The sequence below is a fragment of the Hippoglossus hippoglossus genome, chromosome 8 (genome assembly GCF_009819705.1).
Source record: "Hippoglossus hippoglossus isolate fHipHip1 chromosome 8, fHipHip1.pri, whole genome shotgun sequence".
In the NCBI taxonomy this organism is placed as follows: Eukaryota; Metazoa; Chordata; class Actinopteri; order Pleuronectiformes; family Pleuronectidae; genus Hippoglossus; species Hippoglossus hippoglossus.
Genome location: NC_047158.1, coordinates 10,702,735 through 10,721,830, shown reverse-complemented (window position 1 = coordinate 10,721,830; position 19,096 = coordinate 10,702,735). Strand labels below are relative to the sequence as shown.

General features: G+C 42.5%; 2 protein-coding genes and 1 long non-coding RNA gene across 9 annotated transcripts; 1 reads left to right on the top strand and 2 right to left on the bottom strand.

Moving 5' to 3' along the window:
- Window positions 1-77: 77 nt before the first annotated feature.
- Window positions 78-8,839, bottom strand: ddx42 (DEAD (Asp-Glu-Ala-Asp) box helicase 42). Of its 4 annotated transcripts, none has more exons than XM_034594167.1 (18): window positions 8,752-8,839; window positions 7,552-7,773; window positions 7,283-7,439; window positions 7,127-7,188; window positions 6,786-6,822; window positions 6,248-6,400; window positions 6,038-6,142; window positions 5,735-5,854; window positions 5,462-5,638; window positions 5,229-5,357; window positions 5,032-5,131; window positions 4,901-4,948; window positions 4,711-4,808; window positions 3,679-3,955; window positions 2,515-2,741; window positions 2,304-2,414; window positions 1,986-2,096; window positions 740-1,522 (listed from the first exon to the last, which is right to left on the bottom strand). In XM_034594167.1, exons 2-18 carry the CDS (start codon window positions 7,764-7,766, stop codon window positions 740-742), a joined length of 2,910 nt encoding a protein of 969 aa, XP_034450058.1. In that variant the 5' UTR covers window positions 7,767-7,773; window positions 8,752-8,839. The 4 variants fall into 4 exon arrangements, with proteins under 4 accessions (XP_034450060.1, XP_034450061.1, XP_034450058.1 ...); XM_034594168.1 differs by having other exon boundaries at window positions 7,552-7,768; window positions 8,752-8,833; XM_034594169.1 differs by lacking the exon at window positions 8,752-8,839 and having other exon boundaries at window positions 78-1,522; window positions 7,552-7,766.
- Window positions 8,840-8,845: 6 nt separating this feature from the next.
- On the top strand, window positions 8,846-19,066 carry strada (STE20 related adaptor alpha). Of its 4 annotated transcripts, XM_034594171.1 has the most exons (13): window positions 8,846-9,006; window positions 9,917-9,980; window positions 10,453-10,510; window positions 12,404-12,432; window positions 13,776-13,878; window positions 14,846-14,967; window positions 15,262-15,370; window positions 15,494-15,617; window positions 16,125-16,296; window positions 16,475-16,579; window positions 16,712-16,965; window positions 17,067-17,109; window positions 18,046-19,066. In XM_034594171.1, the coding sequence occupies exons 2-13, from the start codon at window positions 9,969-9,971 to the stop codon at window positions 18,199-18,201; spliced, it is 1,287 nt and encodes a 428-aa protein (XP_034450062.1). In that variant the 5' UTR covers window positions 8,846-9,006; window positions 9,917-9,968; the 3' UTR covers window positions 18,202-19,066. The 4 variants fall into 4 exon arrangements, with proteins under 4 accessions (XP_034450062.1, XP_034450064.1, XP_034450063.1 ...); XM_034594173.1 differs by lacking the exon at window positions 12,404-12,432 and having other exon boundaries at window positions 8,849-9,006; XM_034594172.1 differs by lacking the exons at window positions 10,453-10,510; window positions 12,404-12,432 and having other exon boundaries at window positions 8,849-9,006.
- Window positions 13,776-14,491, bottom strand: LOC117766819. The gene is made up of 2 exons (XR_004614759.1): window positions 14,329-14,491; window positions 13,776-13,900 (listed from the first exon to the last, which is right to left on the bottom strand). It is a non-coding gene; the product is annotated as an uncharacterized LOC117766819 (long non-coding RNA).
- Window positions 19,067-19,096: the final 30 nt, after the last annotated feature.

Sequence of the window (19,096 nt, the reverse complement as noted above, 5' to 3'; positions counted from 1 at the left end):
ACTCATGTACAGTTGTTTTCTATGATTGAACAGAAAGGCTGACAGATTGTTCGCGACAGAAAACAGACACAAACATAAAGAGAAGTGTTTTTAATTAAAACTTCCCATTTGAACACTTGTAATCCCTCTCATACAAACAAACGTTCCTGAAAACACATTTCAAAAGCAGACGGACTAAATGCCAGGGAAAGGCACTTCACTAAAACTTGAATACAAGACACAAAAAGAGCTACTGATAGTTTTTTTTTAATGTACTTGTAATCACAGAGCGCCTTAGAAAAAAATTAAACGGTTCTAACAGTTAGCTTTGTAGAAAAGAAAATGCAAACACACAAACACACTTGGCAAAGATTCATTAAAAGGAAAAGAAAATTTGTCAGGTTTGCAAGCACAGAAGCATATTAGGGGCTCAGTGAGTAGAAACAAGACAACAACCAACACGCCCTAATTTGGAATTGTTCACTGACAGGATTCGTTACAGCTCTATTGCTTGATCCTATTGACTTATAATAACAACAGTCTTGATGGTGTATGTACAGTGGCTGTCTCGGAGCTGCTTGTGTTGATCTGTCTGACACACTGTTGAGGCCAAATTGACACTGGCGTCAGTAAACGTACCCCTCGAGCCTTGTGCCTGCACCAGCCTCTGATATGCTCTGCTCTCTGCCTACACAGACAAGCTTGTCGTGGAGCAGTTGTTGCATGAATTATTCTACTGATGTGTTGATTTTTTCCCCCGTTAGTTGTCCCACCTGCTCTTTCTACGTTTTGGTGGATCAGGAACGGCAAAGCTATCATCTTCCCTGTCCCTCCCCTCCCCACTCCCCCTGTCTCCCCCTTCTCTGTCCCTCCCCTCCCCACTCCCCCTGTCTCCCCCTTCCCGGTCCCTCCCCTCCCCACTCCCCCTGTCTCCCCCTTCCCTGTCCCTCCCCTCCCCACTCCCCCTGTCTCCCCCTTCCCTGTCCCTCCCCTCCCCACTCCCCCTGTCTCCCACGTCTCGGTCGCTCCTCCGATCATCTCTTTCCCTCCTGCTCCCATCTCCGTTACGACTGTCGCTGTGGCGGCTGCTGCTGTGGCGCTCCCGCTCCCCGTAGCGGTCACGATCTCTGTCTCCGTGCCGATCTCGGTCGCTGTGGCGATCTTCACTGCTGTGTCGGTCGCTCCTGTCACTGTGGCGGTGGTGACTGTCCCCATGGCGCCCACGGTCTTCAACGTGTCTGTCCCGTGAGCTGTCTCTCTGTGAGGGAGGTGAAGGCGGGGGAGGAGGAGGAGGCGGAGGCTGAGGCTGAGGGAAGCTGTGCTGTGAACTGGTTAGACTGGGGGGCACTGAGCTCAGGGTGCCTGCACTGGTGAAGCCTGACATTGACAAGGTGGCACAGTGGGACCTCTCTGAGCCATTAGCAGACTCTGTCGGCACAGAGCTCAGACTGCCAGCACTGGTCCAGCATGACGAGCTGTTAGACTTGGTGCTGAGCTTAGGAGGGCCGCTGGACGCTGCCACAAAGTGGCTTTTATACTGAGCCTAGAGGAGGAGGAAGCATCGAGAAGGAGATATTAACCGCCTGGAGGAAAAACAAGGTGTGATGAAAGTTCAAAGTAAAGATTTTACTGCCTCGTAAGATAAAACAATCAAAATATATCTTCAGGTTGGTGACAGGACTGATAATCGTCTCACACAGGTTTTGAAATGTCAGTCTTTTCTAAAGCAATTCATTTTTATTTTTCTATAAACAGCTGTGAGTGCAAATTTGCAACTGCCTAAAAGAAAACAGAATGCAACAAAGACAGTTTAACATGATGCGGGTGACGAATATGGAAATAATAAGCCTGTGCTTAACTACAAGCACAAACTAAAAGCTTCTTTTAAAATAATAACAGCACATGTGCAAAGTCTAATGATGGAAACATCTGATCATATTAAAACAGCCAGTATTTTTTATCAAAAAAACATGAACCTATATTTAGTGGAAAAGACAGAATTGTACCTGGAAGGCTTGTTTCATTGCAGACATGCGGTCCCCCATCGCCCCAGTAGCTGGTTTGCTGTAGCCCTCAAAGCTGCTAGTGGAAGACAACAAGCTGCTGCTGCCACGCTCCTGCAAACACAACAGAGCATTACTCGTCCCTTAGAGTCTTCTCAATCTATAGGAAATATCTTAGCCATCATAGAGGTTTTTGATATGGTCAGATGGTCAGAGATCAGATGTTCAGTCAGAAATAATCGTTTGTTTATTATTTTATAGCATAGAATAATGATTGTGACAATGACAAGCAGATTTCCAGTCCAGTAATCAATAACTTACAGAACTTTCAGCCCCCAAGCCTGGTCTCTCTCTGTAACCAAGACCACCTCCTCCAATGTTCGGCCTCTTCCCTTTACCCCCCTTGAATCTGGATTTCCTAAACCATGGATTCTGAGAAACAACAGAGAGAAAAATTATTCCAGCGCAAAACACAAGAGGTTTAGGCTAATTAATGTAAAACTTTGCTTATTCCTCTGCTTATTTATCTCACCTGCATGGCTAAATCCATCAGTTCTTTAGTAACGGATTGATTCGCTCCCTCGAGATTTCGCACAAGGTCTCCAGCGAATGTAGTGTCTTTGTTGGTAAGGAGAGTGTAAGCTACACCCTTCTCTCCAGCACGACCTGTTCGACCGATCCTGTGCGTGTGTGTGTCGATGTCTCGTGCCACATCGTAGTTCACCACTGTGCGAATGGAAGGAATGTCCAGACCACGAGCTGAGGAGGAATAACAACAGTTGTAATGATCGCCTGCCTTCTCTAAGGTACAGCAAATGTTGCAATGGTCATGTTGTCCGTTTTATTGTTTTCACATTTGGAAAATGTACAAAAAGGGAATTATCAGAGAATTGATGATATATGCACAAGGTAAAATATAGACTATGGTTTTAAATTTTATTCTACGGCACAAAAAGTTATAAACGGGTGCGCTCAGACAGGGGGAAGAGGCCAGTCTTTGTTCAGGGGATACCGCAGGTTTTATGTGTGAAACGCCAAGCAGGGAATCCTGCTTCTCTTATGGATCATACCACATGTTGGAGTATTTCACTGGATGACCAAGTCGGGGATCCCATATTCTGACCGGACTGTGATGAGGCGGTGCGGTTTCCATTGTGTGCGAATCGCTGCGTCTCGCAACGCCTCCACTTGTGATATTATTTTTGCCTTAGTTGGAACAATCTTTCAACCGACTAATTTGAAAATATTATTCTTGGCCTTTATGTTAACCCTGGGACTATTGTGTGATTTTTGTGACCTGTTTATTTGTGTTGTATTGAATATATTGCCGCCCGTCTTTTGTGTTAAAAGTAACGACCGGGCCGGATGTGATTTAATAAGTTTGAGCCTTAATATACGTTGTTTACACATAAAACTGTGTTTTTTGGTTAGTTAATAACTTTCTTTGAATTACTGTGAGGCAAAAGCTGATATTTTCTTTATACTTGGTGATTTTTCAAACCATTCTGTGTTTTCAGTGAACAGATATTGATGCAACAGGTGTCAGATCTGCCCGTGACCTTAAAAGTACGTGTATGTACTTTACCTTAGGGTATTTTAAATAAGGTTATACAGTTAACCTCAGATGACAGAAATGCTTGACATGAATAGGTTCATGTGGATGTTCAAACAAAGGGGGAAGGAAATGGCTACTCACCAGCCACATCAGTGGCCACCAGAACGGGCAGGTTCTTCTTCTTGAAGTCACTGATGACCTTGTTCCTCTCACTCTGGTCCATATCTCCATGCAGGAGGCCAATGCTGTAGCCCTCCTGCGTCAGGTTAGTGGCCAGTTCTTCACAGTTTGCCTTCTTGGTAACGAAGATAAGGACAGAGCCAGAGGAGGTAAACTCTACGAGCCGCCGGATCAGCCAGGCCCATTTTTCTGTCCCACTGTGCAGCATCTCCACGACCTGGGTCACATCCTCATTGGCCTGGTTAGAAAGGGAACACAATATTCATGTTTCAATGACAGGCATAAGTGCTTAAAAGAAACTTGAATAAATATTGTAGTATTATGCAATGGAATATAATAGGGAAAATTGTTGTTCTTGAATTTGTAAATTACATATATTAGTAATTTTATAAATTTATGAACGCAAACATTCTGAAAAACTGGCATTTGCCTCGTTAGCCGTTTTCAGACATGACCTGCGGGTAAAGTCCGCAGAATTGGATCTAGAGTTAACCCAGAGTTTGTCTTTCACACATGCACAACGCAGCAGGAGGTTCTCTGCACAGACGAGTTTACAACAGCAACAAATCCTCGGCATTGTTCAGGCGAAAGGTGGAGCAGCTGGATGCAGCAGAGGCAGAAAGTAGCATATTAACTCTGCTGCGGAAATCATGTGATCATGCTTACAGCACCCCCGACACCATCATCAGCTCTTATAGCCACAAACTATCTTGACATCTTTGTCGTGTTTCCTAACGTGCGTGTCACCGCTTTTACACCCGGGAATATTTGTCTTTTTGTTTTCTCACATCGAATTCTCCTGGAGTTGTATGGATGTTATACAAGGAGGCCAGGCAAAGAAAGTCCGCAGAAACCGCAGAGCCTCACTCAGACATTTGCGTTCACACGTGCACCTCCTCCGGGAGAATATTCGGAGGAACTGTGAAGTTCAGTGCTCGTCTGGGAGCAGCTTATGTGTAGCTTTTTTTGGGGCAGATGTTTGATGCCACGTACCTCTCCGATGTCTCCCTGCACCACACGGATAGGATCTGTCAAGATGTCTCTGGCCAGCCTTTCGATCTTCTTTCGAAAAGTAGCACTGAACAAAAGAGCTGTGGAGGAAATCATATCCAAAGTAATTAAAGATGCTTTGAAGCCTGACAACTTATGACAATGAAACAGTCCAATTACATAAAGCACTTACTCTGTCTGTCAGGGCGGACATGGCTAGCGATAGACCTAACCTGATATTCTGAAGGGGAAAGAAGGAATTAGCTGCAGTGCATAAAACAGGCCGACAGCATCTTTGTTACAGAACAGATCATTTCAACCCACCAAAGCCCATATCAAACATGCGATCAGCCTCGTCAAACACCAGGTAGGTCACTCTCTGCAGGGACGTGGCCTTCTTTTTTACGTGGTCAATCAGACGACCCTGTGCAAACACAGATTAGCATTAAACCTCCTGTTTGGTGCAGCAGTGGAGTGCAAGTTTTCTTTACAATAGCCAGGTTGGTAGGCTGTTCCCTTACCGGAGTGCACACCACGATCTCTGCCCCCTCCTGCAGAGCCTTGGCTTGCTCCCACATGCTTCCTCCTCCATAGACTGCCACAGAACGCAATGAGTAGGCTTTCCCAAAGCGTTTACATTCTGCGTGGATCTGGTGAACATTTAAAGTCACACACATTAGTGTACAATCTAGAGCAATAAAACTATTAATTAACCTTTCAAAATCTCAATCCAAGATCTCTTCCCTTTGCTTACCTGCTGACAAAGTTCTCTGGTGGGACACACGATAACTGCGATGGGCCCTTCTCCTGCTTCCAACTCCTTCTGGTCCATGATATGAACCAGCATTGGCCAAATAAAAGCTGCAGTTTTACCACTGCCAGTTTTTGCAATACCAATCATGTCACGTCCAGACACAGCTATAGGCACACCCTAAAACAAAACCAATAGAATGTCTTCATCATTATTTAAAAAAAATAAAATTTATATCCAAATATATTGCAACCTTAAAATAAACTTGCACTATACCTGGCACTGAATTGGTGTGGGCTGAGTGAACTCAGACTTGCGGATTTGGTGCATTAGCTGCTCATCAAAGGTGAAGTGGGCAAAGCTGGTCGAGGGTTTTGGAGGGGCAGCACCAGATACCTGAGAATGACAAAGAAAGGGAGCAGGAAAAATATTTAAGTGCCCAGACTATACTTTTTCTTTCCTATTAGCATGTGGTATATATATTTTTTTGCATGTAAAAGGTCTGCTAAGTTACAATGGCCACAGTGTGTATATACAAGTTATACAGTCAAATTTGCAATAAGTGAATTGTGGACTTACTCGCAAGTTTAGTTTCTGCCTTAGTTCCACCACTTGAATTCCAGTCAGGTTGATTAGCTCCTCGTGCTCAATGTAGAAGTTTTTCTCAAATGGTGGATAATCAATCTATGAAAAACAGGCCACATAAATCACAACAAAATACTTTAACACAACATTAAAACACAAAATGGTGATTCATAGTTGAGACACAATTCTTAAAACCAACCGTACCTCAGTGTGGTCAATAGGAGGAAGGGGCAAGATGATTTTCTTGGTGGTGGGGGCAATTGGGTTCCCGTCACTGTCATAATCAATGTTTTCATCCTCTTCCTCCAGGGTCAGGCCGGCTGTGGGATTCTCTGCCATGTAGCGGAAGTAGGCTTCCTGCAGAGAGCAGAGCACCTCATGTAAAAAAACTGAGCCAGATTGCTGCATACCACAGCATCCGGACAACACAAAGAGATGCACAATATACCTGGAGAGATGTTCAGCTTTGCAACAAGATGACAAAATTCTGCTTACAATTCTGTGTATAGCTGACATAAATAAAAATATAAAAAATTCAAACATGCTTTCTCTAAGATGACAAGAATACTCTACACAAGAAAAACATCTGCATCATAATGATACTAAATATGCAACCTGCATGGTCGGCTAGAAGGAAAGGCATGGAGTGTTACAAGAACAGAGATCAGAGGGGGAATATTCGGTCCGGAGACCTCTCTGATCAGCGATGTAGTGGATTAAAAACTTTGGAGGGCTCACTCACTTGTTCATCTTCTTCTTCAATGTCATCGCGAATACCCCTGAAATGAGAAGCGGAGAAAAAAAACTTCCCTGCGGCTCGTTCATACACCCAAGACAGCCCACATCCCACTATGACTAAGAACACTTTACTTACCTGATAATATCTATTAAACCATCAAAAACACTGTTGTGTGTTCCATTATTTGTGCCCCTCATGAGATAAACTTACATTTTTTATTTAGTTTTAATTAAGCAATATTTTTTTCCTCTGGTCAAATTTCAAATTAAACACCTACATAAAGACCTTAGAGGCGACTAAAAAAGTCAAATGAATGAATAAATCTGAGTAAAATGAAGTCTTACTTGGCTGACTTTTTCTCTTTTTCCTTTTCCTCTAGTTTCCTCATGTCTTTCGCTGCTTGATTCTGAAGGAGAAAAAAACAAAACAAGAGAACAGCAAATTAAGCAGTTGAAATTATAAACTAGTTTCTATCTGTTTAAGTGAAATTATCTGCTCACCTCAACCTCTGCCATGAAGGCATCCAGTGGGTCATCCTCACTGTCTGAGCCGCCGCCACCACCAGACTGCATTTGCTGCCGTGTGGGCGAATTCTCTGCAGGTATATATGGTAGATCAACATTGCTGCTGGAATCCTCTTCATCATCTTCAAAATACCTTGTTGAAAATGAGAAAGATGCAGTTTTAAATTCATTCAATAGTCTGAGTTACATTACACACTGACCGTTCTCTCTGTGGAGGAATGTAAAGGGAGGAATGTAATACTCACGCATTTTCCTCATCAAAATTCGCTCTTTTGGTCCCTATTTTATAGAATGACGGGAGCTGCTGGTTCTTCCCATATCCCCCACTTGATCCTGGGGGGCCAAACGATGTTTGAGATTTGTCAGGGACGGCGGGGGCTTCTTCTTTTTTCCCTGCAAGAGAAAATCCTCCAAACCCAAACCCTCGCTTGATACCCGGACCACCTTTGTTCCAGTTCATGACTGTGCTGTGAAAACGAGAGAGAAAAGAAGCCTTTAAAGTTAAAATGTGTGTTATTACCTAATTTCAATGTGTGATATTCATCTGTCGGCCTTGTTCTTTTAATTAAGGCGCTGCAAACTAAAGGTTTCTCAGCAAGTGTTTCATGGAAATCACTCAGAAGCCTGTCAGTCATCAAGGATCTCTTTCTGGTGTATTTAGCTCCTCAGTAACGGTTCCATGAGAAATACAACTGTGTCATAATAACAAGTCGTAACTGAGCCACCCTGATGATCATCAACTTCAAATCCACAGATTCATCTTTTAGATACTTTCACTTTAATTGACAGGGATTTCCTCCACCCCAATAATACACATAAATAACGAAAACATAAAGCTAAAAAAAAAGCATTAACTGTGCAGTAATGTAGACGAATGCTGCAATACTTATAGTAATATATCCCTTTAGCAGCGGTGAGCCACGATGTGGGAAGAGGCACCAGCAAACATGCGTTACAAACACAGGATCGGTCTATCTGCTGGCGCCAAAGCTTACATGAGCAAAATGACATTTGAATTGATGTCCACTGCGACACGCATGTCTGCTACAAAGCACCAGAACCATTATTGGGCATATTTCAAACTGCGGTTCGTCTTATCGGGCTGCGAAAACCGAACGTTACAGCGTTAGCATGAAGCTAGTTAGCAGTTTAACAGATGTGACGACACACATTGATGCAGAATCAGGACCAAGCTGCCGGCTCCGGTATATCCCTTCGCATTACAACATTACAACACCTCAACCCTGGCCACGGTTTGTGTAAACATAGCGCTAGCTTTAGCTCAAGGCCGCAAATTGGGGCCGAGGTGGGAGTGTGAGAGGCTCGGTCGTCAATGTGGCTCAACTAGAGGGTATTTTCTCAAATCCCCGTGAAGCAAACCGCAACTTTTCCTTTGATTGCATGTGTCTGTGCGAAGGCAGCGCGGGCCAACCGCCGTGATTTACCTGTTTCAGGCGCCTGTAGATGCTCCAGCCTGCAGCGCCTGTGTTGTCATGAGAAGAAGTGCCCTTTACGTCATCGGTGCGCGCCGAGTCTCTCCGTGGGCGTGTCGTCGTAAATACGCGACGCCGTAGTCAGCCAAGAGAGCGGAGTGGAGAGCTGTCAGGAAAACCCCGCAGGAGAAGATGGGCAGCTAAACAAGTTCTCCTGAATTATTACACTCCTCCAGCCAGGCGTTGCTCTTCCCGAACATCACACTGGTAAGTCACTATGACATCGGAAGCACGCAGTTTGTTGTTGGTATAAATCTAGGTGGCTGCTTTAGCTAACGGTCATTTACTAATGCTAACCTGCGCGCTCCATCACCGCAACATTAGCAAGAACTGAGCTCAAGAGCTGTTTCTATTTACTTCAGTACATTTTTTTGACTTTGTGGCTTTTGTGATACATGTTTTTCACGGACTCTTCGAACTACTTCGACTCCGGTCACTGGAAGTCAGTATATGTGTTTGTATAATGACAGCACCATTGAAGCACGAGTGTTCATGGTTTGAACCTAAACAATCATTATCAATCAAACTTACAATAACAACTGACAGGGATCATCTGCCAGTTAATGTTTAATATCACGATGAAGAGTTACAACGTATATGCAAAACATCCATGTCAACACAATTCCTCATTTCACACGATATCACTGAAACGCTCACATATTATTACGGTTCAACAGATGTGTGCAATCCTTACGGATATTGTAAGTATTCTGTTTTAGAAATATGAATCATTGTTTTGATAACGAGTATTGTAGATTTATTGGTTTATTTAACAGTGATAATACATATTAATAAGCTTTACCACAAACATTAGACATTATTTCATCTGTATTCCCTGGACAGAGGTTTCAAAGTCTCCTGAAAAATAGAAAATGAAATTGTTTATGATCATGCAGCGTAATATTAGATTGAAAAAACATGTATAAAACAGAAGAAGATATCAGGACACTTATTATTGCAGTTTCATGTACTGTTTAAGATATTCAACACAGAAGCACAAAATACAAGACACAAAGCAACAAAATGGTCAATTTTAGCGTTGAAATAGCAGCAAATCATTAGTATAGACATGAAAACAGAGACATCTTCTTAACAGTTGTTTCTTTTTTCTTCACAGATATCCCCTTGGCGTGTTTTCAGCATCGTATGTAACACCCTCAAGAGGATCCATGTCTTTTCTTGTAAGTTGTTTATCATGTACAGCCTATTTTAGACCCACGCTTACAGGGCATGTTTCCCAGTTCAGGATTAAATCTAATTCTCTTCTTTGATCGATATTTGTATTAAAGATTGTGTCTGGTCTTAGAGAAGGCTATAATAACATTTATGATAGCTTTCATTTCAAGCAGCCAGACACTGCTGTCATCATAATAAGTTAATTATGTATAGTTATTAGTTACATTGTAAAGTTCTTACAAAGACAAGCTTTCTTATTAACCATGAACTTTCGAAAATGCCGCCTTTTCAATTCTACACACGTTCTACACAAGAAATCCTTAAGAGTGGCAAATTAGGCCATCAGCATGAAACATCTTCATCAGCTTCTTCAGCTTTAAATATGTCATGTTTCTGTATAACCTCTCTCCTTACTCTTGCTTTCATTTCCTCTCTTTTTTTCCCATGTCTGTTATTGTTAACCTCTGTTTCTGTCAGCGTTGGGTATCTGAGAAATTGAGTGTGGAGAGCCTGCGGGATTTGGAGTTATTTGGAGGTGAGGTTCGAGGCAAATACCAACTCACAGCAAAAGGGTTCAGCTTTCCCAAACCACTGCTTACACACTTGTCCCTTTTATGAGCACAAACAGAAAATTCCTCTGCCTCCCCGTCATCTGTTTTCCCTCTGGACTGCTTTTGCATCATTGCTCTTTGCTATAGTAACTTATCAGCAGAGGCATTTGCTAAATAACTTTTTAATTCCTGCCCAATTTGGGCTTGTCACATATAAAGACGTTTGTGCCATTTTATTTAATGCTTCCTGTCACTTGTGTAAGTTTGGTGTGTTTATCCTGCGTTTAAAGAAATGTAAATTTGTTTTTTGGCTGTTGAATCTTTTTATTTGCCATTATAGCTAAATTTGGCTTTTTCTTCTTGTGGTGACTGTTGTTTTGTTAAACACATTTGCTTGAATCTAACTTTTAGCATGTTAGATGTAGGTACAACTATGTTTTGAGTAGTTTGGTTTTGGCTAGTATGTGCTGATATGGGCCTCATTGTTGCATTCATGCGTAATGAACTTACTATAAATATTAGGGCACTATTAGCTTATTAGCTGAGTGGAAAAAGCTTTTTTTTTCCTTTTCTTTATGGTGTATGTCTTGCTATTGGGTCTAGAGCCTGTAATAAAGTTTATCTTTTACGTTATTGTTAATTACAAATAACATGTGTTTGTGTGGGCTGGTGTAGCTCATGGTGTCAGGGTTTCATCTGAGAAAACTACACACAGTCACAATAATTACAGCCCATTTTACAGATACACAGATAATATAGAGTTAGAACTATGGCATAAGGTTTGTTAAATGCAAGGAGACCTCATGCATGCACTTTCACTTTCTATGGTGAAACAGGGGCTTTGCCATGGGTGTCTTAATGATTTGATATCAGCTTGATCCTGTTTTCTCACAGTTAACAACTCCTGAAAAACAAAAATTCTGAGATCCCTCTCATTAAAAACGATTCAAGGCCTGGAAGATTTTGTTCTTTTACTCCCATGTTATTGAAATAAACTGGAACATTTAAATTGGCTAAACATGCTTTCAATCAGAAGCTTTCATTATCAGCCCTGAATGCTGGTAATTCCCCACATGACGAATGGAAAGGGTTTTTATTTTCTCTGTGATATTTCTAGCAGTCACTTAAAGATTGCAGAGGTTTTGATAATAAGTACAGTAAGTGAAAAGAGAGAGAGAGAGAGGGTCATTTTCAAGTGTGTGTGCAAGTTGCAGATGACACTTCACCTTTGAAGGTTTACTAAAGCTACAAAAGACTGTGTTCTGGCTGTGTAGCAGTACTTTGTTAAACTTTTTTTAAATGCCATATTTCTCTGGTTTTGGGATTCTGTGGGAAAAGCTTTCTTTCTTTGCAAGCTTTGCCACATTTTCATTTCCTCACTGGCCAATCATTGCTCAATGTTGCATGTTTGTTCCAGTGTATAATTTAATATATTTGCTGTCCCATGATTCCATTGCCTTTCATACTATTTGGACAGAACCTGCTGGGTTTATCTGGATTATTTTTTAATCTAATTCATTTGCGATAAAAATATTTGTAGAAAAATATTTAAGCCAGATTGTTATTCAGAAATTAGCACTTTGCTGCGGCTACAGTTCATTTTTGCTGTTGCAGTTTCAGTTTAATCATGTTCCCGGAGCTTATCATGAAAACTGGCTGCATTGATAATAGTGTGTCATTTAGTCGCTTTAAGCTACTTTTTTCAGATGAATCCTGCTCGTGATAGGAGAACCAGCAAAGATCATCAATGAAACTCTGCAGCATGCAGCAAACTCCCTCTACTAGAGGCTGTGTCCTGGTTCAAGAGCAGCTTTAGAAGCAGATCCTCTTTTTGTTTTGTGTGTGTTCATGTCATTGATGTGGTTTTTCTACCCCAGAGCAAGCTCAGGGACTCTCTCACAGGAAAGTAAGTGTGGTACTCCTGTCCCTGCATCGTCATCACCCGTTTGCCCTTTGTGTATGTGCTGGCATGTGTACGTGCGCATACAGAGCTCAATGTAGAGGAATCCACAAACCCCTGGGGCTTTGCACATTTTATGTATGCATGAGTGTTCCGCTCATAACACGCACTGTCCATGCTCGTAGCTCAGAAGGTCATCTCACTCCACTCACGCAGGCTTGTGTTGGACAGTACAGGGAAGTGGTCGAGTGTACTGTGAAGCTTAAAGAGGTCAAATTATCCTCTCATTCAGCCATAACACTTCTGTCTAAGTGTTTAGTTTGCAGTTGACGTGATGTGCTCAAGGCAACTGTTCTGTTTAGATTTTGGTGTGTTTTAGTTGCCTCACTAAAAAGTCTGTTAGGTCTCCAAGAATATTTTGTGTTGTGAGTGCTCAATGTTTGACACTGCCTGTCTGTGCTGGCGACTTGTTGGTTTGATGGTGAACTGGTGTACTGTCACACTTCACTGTGATGCCCTGCAGGCTGTAGATGGAAGGAGTTCCATGTGTTCGGCTTTAGGAACGCATGGTAACTCCTTCAGAATCGGATCACATTGGCAGTCTCCAATGTACCCCATGTGATCGGATCAGCATTTACAGATGTTCACTAAACCGATGGCTGCCATAGCATGATTGACTTTGCTGTCAAGCCAGAGAAATGTCTCAGGTTTACATATGACAGAAGTCACGATTTGGAACGGTCCACTGATCTTGATCTTGGAAATCGTCATCTCTGGCTCGTACGACAGTTTCCCTTAAAGAAATCCATCATTCTAATTTTGACTGTGTGTCTTCAGTGTGGTCACCATAGAAACACTCCAGATATTCATACAACTCACCTCCATTTGCTGCCACAGCTTGCTTCTGAAATCTGTCCATTTCCATCATATGAATGTCGAGAAATTGATGGAATTCAGGAGTTCTCACTGCCAAGAATAACCTAAGCTTACCTGTGATGCACATGTCGAAAAGACTTTTTAACTAAAGACATGATGACATATGCAATGTTTAGACCATACTTTGTGTGTACACCATTTTATATTAATTTGTGCTATTGTATTGGAATATTTTTTAATTACTGTACCTACAGTAGTGTATTCTTAAATTTTTTTTGCTGGTGGTGGTTTGAGTACCAGTCCTGTTTTTGTTTTTTTTGTCTTTGGCGCGTGCCACGGGTCACACTAACACCTCGCTAACACTTTGGTGATGTTTTGCTTTCTTAGTCACTTATCAAGCCTACACCTTAACTTGTGGAGTCAGTGTCACAGCCCATCTTCATTTGCTCTGTTTCTTCTCCCCTTACCTTCAGGCCCATGAGGACAGTCAGGAGAGTCTGAGCTCCCTCCCTCGTCGGGACACCATGGGCAGCTTCCTCCCTGACAGCGGCTCATATGAGGTCCTCACCGTTATTGGTAAGTGAAGACAAATACACACCTGGACATGGCTGCTTGTATTTACTTAAAGATATATAGGAAAAGCCTGCAGGACACTTGTTTAACACCGACATGAATATTTTTTTACACCAAGTTGATTCACGCCCTGGTAAATTCTGTACTGATCACTGTATCGCCATTCTTACTGGTTTACCCAATAAACTCCAGCAACGACTCCAAATCATTAAAAACTTAGCTACGATGATCATCAGCTGCACCACCACCACTGACCACATCACATCGCTCCTCATCCAGCTTCACTGGCTTCCAGTTCGACAAAGGATACATTAAAAAAATCCTTCTGCTCACACCTAAACCCCTTCATATCCTGGCCCCCCCCAAACCTGTCTGACATTCTCTGTCCCCACACCCCGTCCCGAGCCCTATGCTCTTCCTCAGCGGCTCCTCACTCTGTCCTCACTTTCAAACTCAGCACTGTAGGTGTCGAAGCCTTCAGCTTCTCTGCACCAAGACACTGGAACTCTCTGACACCTCACACCCCTCAGCTGGACTCTATTGGACATTTCAAATCTACAATTAAAACACATCTGTTTAGATGAGTTTACCCAACATAACTCCACGTTATCTTGTCTGTGCCTCTCTAATCTGATTTTAGCCTTTGGTTTTACTCTAATTATTCACATGTTTATACCTAATGTATTGTTAAGTTGTGTGGTGTATTGACGAGGCAGACGCAGGGTTGGCATTCATTGACCTTACTGCCATCTTACTTGATACAGGTCAAAGCGTTACAGGTCAAAAACCTTTTACCTCTGAACCCGACCCTGTAAACAGAGGTCCACAAAGCATAAGTAAACATATAATTACCATCAAACACATATGTGGTCAAAAAACCACAAGTTTCATTCAGTGTTCTGAAAAGCACCATGAAATAAAAATAAAAACAGTTATGATTATCATTGAGTCTTTGTTGTCTGTGTTTTAGGCCGGGGCTTGGAGGAATTGATGACCGTGAACCTGGCTCGATACAGACCCACGGGGGAGCACGTAGCCATCCGACGGATTGACTTGGAGCCGTGCACTAATGACATGGTTATCTACCTGCAGGTCTGCATCAGTCTGCCGTCTTCCTTCACTCCCATCAGTCTACATTATTCATATTCCCTTTAGTTTTTTCCTTCCCGTGTATGAACCGTAATTTCTTTAATTTCACTGCCTCCATGTGAATACTTACGTAACCCTTGTGTAACCGTTGTGCATGTCCTAATTAACCATCCTGTCTTTACTGCTCAGCCCTCAGAACCAAATTAGAGTCAGAATCATCTTCTCTTCCTGTCGTCCTGACATAATACGATGTCAAAAATGTCAGATGTCATCATTTTCTTTCCCTCTGCCTCTTAGAGCGAACTTCATGTGTCAAAGTTGTTCCACCACCCGAGTATTCTTCCCTACAAGAGTGTCTTTATAGCTGAAAATGAACTGTGGGTCATCACCCCCTTCATGGCTTATGGTAAGAAATGGACTTAAACCCTTAATACACGATACAAGTTGGTCAGCAATATTTTATAGCAGGGTGTAATGGAGGACAGCTTTCCCTCTGTTCGTGCTTATCTGTGTTTGATTTATTTTTCAGGTTCAGCCAGAGATCTGATCTGCTCACATTTCACTGATGGAATGACTGAGCTGACCATCTCATACATTTTGCTGGGCATGCTGAAAGCTCTCGAGTACATCCACCACATGGGATATGTACACCGGTAAGGCACTGACAAGTTTCTAAGACAAATGTGTCGAAATTTGAAGAGAAATTTGATGTCGTCTAATACCCAGGAAATTTTTGCCTCTGTGCTCAACCACAATGGATTTGAAAAAAGGCAAAAAAATAACCCATTGTTTATTTAGTAATTGCAGCTATTTGTATACCCACCATGTTCAGATGGACAGTATGTTTATACATCTGCGTTGGGGAAAAAAATGGATGGACCAATATGTAAATCAGTGTATTTGTAAATTACTTTTCTATTCTTATCAACCACTAAAAGCATTTTTACACTACAAGTGACATTCAACAAATCACACACACATATTCATACAGCACTTCTATATGCATTACCTTTGTTATCACACACTATTCACACACTGCCGGTTGTTCATTAGGATTTATTAGATTGACAATTTTGATGAATCAAATTCCAGTCTCACCTCATTCATAAATACAGGCCAGTTAGATTTCCACTGTACTGACTGTGTGTGGTTGTGTGCAGGAGTGTGAAGGCCAGCCACGTGTTGATCTCAGCGGACGGACAGGTTTGCATGTCGGGTCTGCGGAGTATCTTCAGTCTGATCCGTCATGGTCAGAGAGCCCGAGTTGTTCACGATTTTCCTCAGTACAGCAACAAGGTGCTGCCCTGGCTCAGCCCTGAAGTACTCCAACAGGTACTGATTTCCTCAACACAGACAGTAGCATTGTATGATATTGTGATAATACTGTCTCTCACTATGGTCTACCTGTTGTGGAAATGTTATTCTGTAACAAAGGTCTATGGATTATATTTTTAAGCCTGAAAGAAATGGAAAGTAGTGGATAATTTTGTATATTTTTTTCTTCCCACAGAACCTGGAAGGCTATGACTCTCGGTCAGACATCTACAGCCTCGGCATCACAGCCTGTGAACTGGCAAATGGACATGTTCCCTTTAAAGACATGCCAGCTACACAGGTGATTGATTGTCAAAATAATACCTGATCAGTTATTTGTACTAAAGACAATAGGGGCAAACCTCAGCTAGAATTTTTTCTACCAATATCGAAAAGAACAGATATTTTACAACTCCTCTCTTCACATTCACAGATGCTGCTGGAGAAGCTCAATGGGACAGTGCCATGTTTGCTGGACACCACCACTATTCCACCAGAGGAGCTGTCCATGAAACCGTCCCGCTCTGGGGCCGACTCTGGGATCTGCGAGTGCCCTGGAGCCGGAGGGGTCAGAAGCTCCAATGGAGACCCTTCCTCCTCGTCAGCCGGGCACCCATACAACAGAACATTCTCCACAAACTTCCACGCCTTTGTTGAGCTGTGTCTACAGCGAGACTCAGAAAGGAGGTCTGCGTTTGTCTTCCTACACACTTCAATAGTTAATAAGATGTTTTCAAATGTTTTGAGGTGCAACAAACTGATTTTTTGTTCTTGTTGTTTTCTGTCAGGCCGTCTGCCGCAACTCTCATAGGTCACCCCTTCTTCAAACAGGTGTGTAAAACATCCCAATTATCTCTTACTGAATTTATCTTAAGGTTAGGGTTGGTAAGTTGTTTCTGAAACACCTTTTCAAACACTATTTGTTGAAATCCTCTTCATGTCTCGATAGCCATCAATAAATAGTTCTATGAAAAGCAGATGTCTGTGGCACTCGCAGGAATGTAATAAACATTCATTCGGACAGAATGAAATGATTGGCTGGCGTACCTGTCTCTCACTAACTGACCTGCCTGCTTGTGCGCATCCTGCCTCTGCTCTCACGGTGCATGACCGGAGTCTCCAGTCGGAGACATAGACCTCTGAAGCAGAGATGACAGTCAGAAGTTAGCGAGCAAGTCACGTTATAGTCGACTTCTAGCAGTGACTTTGTCAGTGCACTTGCTTGTTTTTTCAGGTGTGTAGCTTTGACGAGAGGGACGATTGGAGGGGGTGAGATGTATCGGTTTGCATTTCTTTTGTGCCTGCTCTACTTTTTCTGTTATCCAGGATTACCAACCCTAACTTAAATTTTTTATTAACTTAGTCATTCTTGCCTCTGGGACAAAAAAAATCATTGCCTTCGTTGCTATTGCCTGAGCGGACATTACATTACATTTCATTAAGCTGACGCTTTTATCCAAAGCGACTTACAATAAGTGCATTCAACCATGAGGGTACAAACCCAGAACAACAAGAATCAAGAAGGTACAATTTTCTTCAAGAAAGCCAGACTTTTTTTTATTCAAGGTATAGTCGGAAGAGATGTGTTTTTAGTTTGCGGCGGAAGATGTGTAGACTTTCTGCTGTCCTGATGTCATTGGGGAGCTCGTTCCACCGTTTAGGAGCCAGGACAGCAAAAGATGCGTGTGATGCGTTTTGTACATCATACATGATCTTAAGTCCAGTCTGCATTAAAACCAACATGTTTTTTTTTTCTCTCTCACTCAGATCAAACGCCGGCCCTCAGAGGCGCTGCCCGAGCTGCTGCGGCCTGTGACGCCCATCACCAGCTTTGGGAACGTCCAGCCACAGGACACTACCTCTGGACTGGCCAGTCTGGAGTCGGGTCTCAGCCACCTGGAGGTTGACGACTGGGACTTCTGACGGTGGAGGACTCTGTGGGGAGACACTTGTAGGATTGTGATGGGAAACACTCGCACACAGGACGAGAATAGTTTTTGTTATGATCCCCTTGTAAATAACACAGATCTCAAACTGAAAGGAGTTGCTGTTCTCAGAGGTTAATAGCCAGCAGCCATCTTGCCTCTTTTTGGAGTTTCTTGCACGCTTTTGTTCTCTAGATATGCACAGACTCTTGCACTGCACTGATGGCCTCTCTCTCTCTGTCTTTCCACCCACACAACTGTTTACAGATTGTACTCTCTCATAACAAGGCTCCCCCGGAGTACAGGACTCCTCATGCTGTTGCTGATATGTCAATGAAGGGTTTATGGATGTAGATGTGACCTAAACCCAAAGAATCTCATAAAATGTACCAGTGAAGGGAAGCTGCTACTAAATATTCAGAGGGGACTCTCTACCTCTTGTTGGAACATGGCCGCTGTATGTGGCCCATCTGCTCAGTGAGACCAACATAAGAACACACCAGTCGTCACAGCTGACTCAGTTAGCACTCTACACCAGATGGAAAGCTTCAACCGTGTCCCGAGGGTCCGCATGTATATGCATTTCTGCATTTCTTCGCTCTTTGCCTGTGTTACAGTGTAAACCACATCTCATGCTTTACGCATCACTTTGCTGCACAAAGGTCAAAGTATAACACCGGTTCAGTTCAACTGTCAGAGCACAGACGTATGTATTTCCTCAAACTTACTCTGGGCGTGATGTTACTTATGTCAAAATATGAATGTTACATTGGTGCTTGTTTTGTCTGCATGTGTTTGACATTGAGGACAAAGCAACATGTTGAAAATGTTAAACTTCAACAATAAACATTGTTCACTTTAAAGATTTAACCTGACGTTATTACACCGTGAGT

What these genes read in the sequence shown, in the direction of transcription:
- ddx42 (XM_034594167.1), bottom strand. Translation starts at nt 7,766, where the DNA reads ATGAACTGGAACAAAGGTGGTCCGGGTATCAAGCGAGGGTTTGGGTTT. An exon ending in CCACACCAATTCAGTGCCAG is followed by an intron (nt 5,639 to 5,734) that starts GTATAGTGCAAG and finishes GTTTTGTTTTAG; the next exon opens with GGTGTGCCTATAGCTGTGTC. An exon ending in TGATGGATTTAGCCATGCAG is followed by an intron (nt 2,415 to 2,514) that starts GTGAGATAAATA and finishes GTTGTTTCTCAG; the next exon opens with AATCCATGGTTTAGGAAATC.
- strada (XM_034594171.1), top strand. An exon ending in ACATGGTTATCTACCTGCAG is followed by an intron (nt 14,968 to 15,261) that starts GTCTGCATCAGT and finishes TCTGCCTCTTAG; the next exon opens with AGCGAACTTCATGTGTCAAA. An exon ending in GCCCTGAAGTACTCCAACAG is followed by an intron (nt 16,297 to 16,474) that starts GTACTGATTTCC and finishes TTCTTCCCACAG; the next exon opens with AACCTGGAAGGCTATGACTC.